Here is a 5,785-nt window from a genome sequence, read left to right as displayed (position 1 = left end):
CGTTGAATAAATAATAAATCGGGACCACCCGATTAGATCACACTCAAGACGTCGGCCAATCGGGCCACACGATTAATTTAAGCTGCCACAAAAATTAATCTACGCCACACGATATTAATTATACCAATGTAGCAATCAATAATTACCGTACGATCAAAATTATACTAACGTACGTTTAATACGTACCATACAATTAAACTATACTAACGTGGCAATTAATTGGGACCGTACGATTGAAATACTCTAACGTGCATTAAATTTCCACCACTCGATTAATCTACCCTAAGTAGGAATTAATCTTGGCCGTCCGATCAATCTTCGTAAGCAAGATTCAGTATAAGCCATTGGATTAAAGCATGAAAGGCAAGATTAAATCCTAGCCATCCATTAGCAATCATGCATATTCACTATTCATTCAAGAACACATCTTTTTCTCTCTCCTCCATCATCAAATTCGGCCATGCTTGATGCAAGAGCAAATCCAACCAATTTTTCACCAAATCTTCTCAACCTAATGTCCATTAGCAACTTAGATACCTAATCTAAGGTTAGAAACCAACTTACCACAAATCTAGCAAATTTTCCGGCGAGAAGTCGAGAGAAGTTTTTGATTCCAACTGGCGGCTCTGCCGACTCCCCTTGATCGGCTTCAACCCAAGTTATTCCGGCGGTTCAAGGCGGTTCACGGTGGAGAATTGAGCTCCAGTGATTCAAGGCGACACTAGGGAAGCTTGGAAAATTTTCGGCAATGGAGGATGGGGGAGAGGGAATTTTCGGCCAAGAGGGAGAAAGTGAGGCGGAGAGAGAGTGGGTTCTTGAGTTAATGAAGAAGAAGGCCAAAAAAATAACTAATAAAGGTTAGGATAATTTTTGGGAGAGATATTTTGGGTCTTCAAAGTCAAGAAGGGTAAAAAGGTAATTTCTCCACCAAAGAGTGTCATTTTTTCTTATGTTCTCTGCCTGACTATTTCGGGTAGGATGGAAAGTTCCAAGCGTAAGGTGAGCCCCGCCATGCTGGCTTCTCCTAGCTCGACTTCCGAACGTTGGCGGGTGTCAACGGCTCTCAAAGCAGCCAACAAATACAAGCTGCAGTATCCTTCCTTCACAGTAGTTATCCGGTCACAAAATCTATTGAAGCATGATGTGGTAAGAAAGGATCCCGAGATAATCGTTCTTATGTGCAAAATTTGGACAGGAATGACATCTATTACCTTCTTGTAAAGGACCATCGTATGCATATATGATTCAGGCTTGCCTATTAGGTTATAAAATTGGGGTCTCGTTAACATTTCTTGAGTTAGTCATCATACCTTTTATGTTCTTACTTGTAGATCTTTTGTTGATCAACTTTGTAGACTGTCCCAGGCGATTTTCTAAAGGGAGGCATCAATGAAAGCATGCAAACCACAACTCTTAAATATTCAGATAGATCATGGCCGGTGAAGCTCCTGTACTACCCACAACATGGCGCAGGAAAGCTCTCAGCCGGTTTTGGTGCGTTTCAGAGAGGAACATCTCTAAAGGAAGGAGATGTCTGTGTGTTCGAGCTTGCTAGAACTGATACTATTGAACTCAATGTCTCCATTTTCAGAAAGAATGTCGAGACTTAGGCGTGAACTTTTGTATGCCCACAGAAACATCTCTGCTTCACTATGTTTTGTTTAGTTAATCAGATCAAAAAAAGCAAACCTTTCTGCTGCAAGTAGTTGAATGGTGATCTATTCTGATGCTTTTTGGAGACTAGTGAAAATTGCACAGGGAAATTGTATCTTCCAAAATTCAGGGTACATGTGTCTTTATACGGGAAGTATAAATCGAACTCCCATGTAGCGTAGAGAGTTTATCCCTACAAGTAATATCTGTCACCATTGAGGTGGTCACAGAAAAGGAAAGAAAGAATGTCCTGCACCAAACTCTGTTTTGGTGAAAACTGCAGTGGTCTCTGGAGATCAATACAAATAGATTCAAGGAAAGGTGAATAAGGGATAAATCCTGCACCAACTCTATTTTCATGAAATCAATGATCTCTAGATATCAATAACACAAAAAGGAAGTTTCAGTAAGAGGCTAGTCTTTCCCCATTTCGCCTTACAAAATGGATGAATGACATCAACAGAACCATTATGAATATTACAACAATTATAAACCTGAATCCCCGTAAATTTCCAAAACTCGTGGTCGGCAGGTATCCCAATTTTCTTGACCTTAGGACTTGAAAAATAAAGCATAAATACCATCCGTCAGTGAACTTGCTTGTATCCCCCCAGAGAAATCATCAGCAGTCGAGCTATCCAGCGGCTCCTATGAGTCGAACACAGTCGGATCAGAAGAAACAGTACTACTCGGCTTGCCCTTTTTGTTAATGAGATTGCTGAAGCGGCCATTGATTTCCGCACCACAGATGTGCCCCATCTTGGAGCGTTTCGTCTCCAAGTATCTCTTGTTCTCCTTTGTTATTGGAGTTACTAGAGGGACTCTCCCAACAATCGAACGGAATGACGGATTCACTTTCTTGATCCATGGATGAATTGCTCTACGGGATGCCTCGGTATATTTGTAAGATGCACGCCGAGATGCCTCGTCAAGAGTGACGGATGGGCCTGCGACGAGCGCATGACGATATGAGAAGATAAGGATTGCATGCTTGCTTGCAATGGCTCATGGAGCCAAGAATGATGAAATGTTTTTACTGATTGATACTTTGATTGCATGCTACTTGAGCTTAGTAGTAGCCAATCTTCTTAACTTAGGCTTAGATTTTTACTTACTGAGATGTGTATCTCACTCTTTAGATTTTCAGATTTATAGGTATGGCAACTATTCCACCTCCACGTTTCGGTCTTGTAATGTCAATGGAAATTACTCGTATTGATGTTGTAGATATAGATAGTGATACTACCTTCCGTCACTACCTCACCACCATATACATGGAGGAGGGACTCAATCATTGGCTCTCGCACCATTATGTGGCATGGTATGTCATGCTCAGCGGGTGTGACGCCCTAGGATTTGTGAACTACAAGATAAGGGAAATGATGAAAGTGAACCCCATTCTATCTCTAAGACCCTTATAGTCAAAGAGGGTGGCCACACACTCTCTCTCTCTCTTCCAAGTGCACGGCGCCCCTCCCCCCCTCCTGCCGACTCTTCCGCCTCTTCTTTCTTCTTCTTTCTCCTTCTTTTATTTTAATGGTTGAGCTACAACTACCTCACGGCACCTCACCACACCACCACCGGACACTCTCATCTCCCTCAGACCACCGCACGCCATCGCAAACCAACTGGGGCAGCCTGCAAAGCCGAGGAAGCCAACAGCCTGGTGTCCTACTCTGTTTTGGGCTCCAGAGCTGTTGTTGCTGCTTGGTGGCCTCGGCGACATCCCAACAACCACCACAACCTCTCTCGCTATCCCTTCGACCACTCTCCACCTTCCTCGCCACCCCAGCTCGCTGTCGCCGCCGCAACAAGCCTGAACAGGCCACAAACCCAAGCCCTGCCCTATTTCCGGCTCTCTTCTGCCTTAGGTTTGGTTTTCCCCTGTTCCGCTGCCTCCAGCCATACTTCGCCCTGTTCCGACCACGTCCAAACACCCCTAGTAATCTTCCTTGACATCTAGTTGTCGGCCAAGCTCGCTGCAGACCATTCGTTGCTCGTTGGACCCCAAACCAGCCCTGCACAGTCCCGGTTTCGCTGTTCTGCAGCCTCCCCTGCTCTGTTCCGCCTACTGCAGCTTCTGTTTGATGCTCCTCCGCTCTTCTCCGGCCACCACAAGCTGCCAGCTACCTCCCTCGACTTCCCTCAGACCTCCACCAGCCGTCCCCGTCGTCATCTCAGCCGTGCGCCACTTGGAATGGTGGAGAATAGCCACCACAGCCCCAGCTCGTCCTGCCATGTTTTCGTCTCAAGTGTGCCCTGTTCTATTTTGGTTGTGGCTACCCGAGCTCCCTCCAGCCACAGTGAGCCACCGGCCACCTCCTTCGACATCCCTCGAGGTCCCCCAAGCCGTCTGCCACAAGATGCTAGCTCCGAGACCCCTCCAAGCCGCGCGAATAGCCGCCTCAACATCCGGTCGTGTCTGCTCTATTTCAAGCTTGAAGTGCCCTGTTTTACTGGGTCGTGGGCCTATTTCACGGGCCGCGTCCGATTTTGGTTCCGGGCCGTGCCCAGTTGAGCTAGGCCGTGTGCCGAGCAAATTAGCCAAGAGCCTGGGTCGTGTCTAGGCAAGTTGGCCGAGAGCTTGGGCCTAGTGGCCGAGAAAGTGTGCCTATGTGTCCGGTCAAGTGTGCCGATTGGCCGAACCCGTGAGCCCAAGTGTCCGAGTTCGTGGCCGAGGATCCGTGCGAGTCGTGCCCATGCTCGAGACTTCCATGGACCGACGTCATACTTTCCTCGTGTATTTAATTGTGAGTTGACCTCTAATCCTTGGTTAGGTCGTTAATTACGTTCGGATTAATTTATTTAGATTATTAGGTGTTTAGGTAGCTCAATTAGGGCCGGTTTAGGGTAGAAACTTGGTTTAAGTTCAATGGCCCTAATTGGTTAAGTTAGTCTAATTAGCTAGGATTCTATGGCTAATTGGATGAGATTGATTGATTGAATGATCGTTATTAATTGATCGGGAGTGAGGGATGGATTAGAGATGAGTGTACGATCGATTGACTAATTGAATCGGCTAATTTTAAATTGTCTCTTGAATTGAGCTTAAATGTGCATAATTCAATCAAATATTCATGATTGAATTGATTGACCTGCGTGAATCAATCGTCTATATCGATTGTCTGATTGAATACTTTGATTGGCCATTGACGAATTGGATGTTCGATTTGGAGAAAAATTACCCCGCGATGCATGCAGAGTTCAGTACATGATTTCATGCATTCGTATGACCACGTCTGACATCAATTGTACGTATTGGTACCAAAACGGCCTTGGGCTGAGTCATGAGCATATCGTGTGAACATATGGCTAAAAATGGGATTATGAACTAATGGATTGCCAAGTGTGTCTGAATGATCATATAATGGATCTTCCTTGACAATGTCGTGTCTTGTCGATCGGAATCCCACGACTTGTTGGATGCACACCTTTCCGTGTCGTTGGATTGAGTGGATGCTGATCGTAGCTTGTGACAGACCAAAGCCCTTATAGGGATTCCCGATAGTTTCGTGCCTTATTGATAGAAATCACACGGACTATTAGATGCCGTTGCCGGAAGTAAGGGACGATGCATGGTCCCGCCGAAGAGCACCAACCTGTCAAGTATGTTATGCATCAACTGTCTAGTATGCAAGGCCAAACGACCGCTAATAATGAAACTATATGTAATTGTGACTTGTTCATGGGCGAATGTGTGTGCATCTTGACTATGGAATCCGGTATGAGACGGATTGAGTAGAACGACAGAGGCACATATTCGCACATATTCAAGTTATCATTGCATTTTGTGTGGTATTCTTGTGGATGAGTTGCATGTGAATTAAATATCTGCATTGAGATATACGATTGATTGATAAGGCGTTATGAATGAGTTGATGTGATGCCCGCCCCGTAAGCGTCACGTCATGTTTTGCATTGTATTATATGTAGCTTCATTCAAGTAAGCTTGCATGCAATTGAAAGAATTACACCATGATTTTGTGACTATTTAGTAGGGGTCATGAGCGAATCAACGCCTTAGTCGGGCTTAGGCGTTGACTTGCTGAGATTTATATCTCTCCCCGTCGTGGTTACCACTTTCAAGTTATAACTAAAGAAGCTAGTAGTTCTTTGAGAAGCCGATGAGGAC

At 45.1% G+C, this 5,785-nt stretch overlaps 1 protein-coding gene across 1 annotated transcript; it reads left to right on the top strand.

The window, feature by feature from the left end:
* Window positions 1–978: 978 nt before the first annotated feature.
* LOC115745821 (B3 domain-containing protein REM19-like) lies at window positions 979–1,610 on the top strand. Its single transcript, XM_048279798.1, has 2 exons — window positions 979–1,146; window positions 1,356–1,610. The coding sequence occupies exons 1-2, from the start codon at window positions 979–981 to the stop codon at window positions 1,608–1,610; spliced, it is 423 nt and encodes a 140-aa protein (XP_048135755.1).
* The last annotated feature ends 4,175 nt before the right edge of the window (window positions 1,611–5,785 follow it).

Source organism: Rhodamnia argentea, chromosome 5 (assembly GCF_020921035.1).
Source record: "Rhodamnia argentea isolate NSW1041297 chromosome 5, ASM2092103v1, whole genome shotgun sequence".
Taxonomy (NCBI): Eukaryota; Viridiplantae; Streptophyta; class Magnoliopsida; order Myrtales; family Myrtaceae; genus Rhodamnia; species Rhodamnia argentea.
The sequence above is the reverse complement of the archived record's forward strand: the minus strand, read 5'-3'. Positions and strand labels throughout refer to the sequence as shown.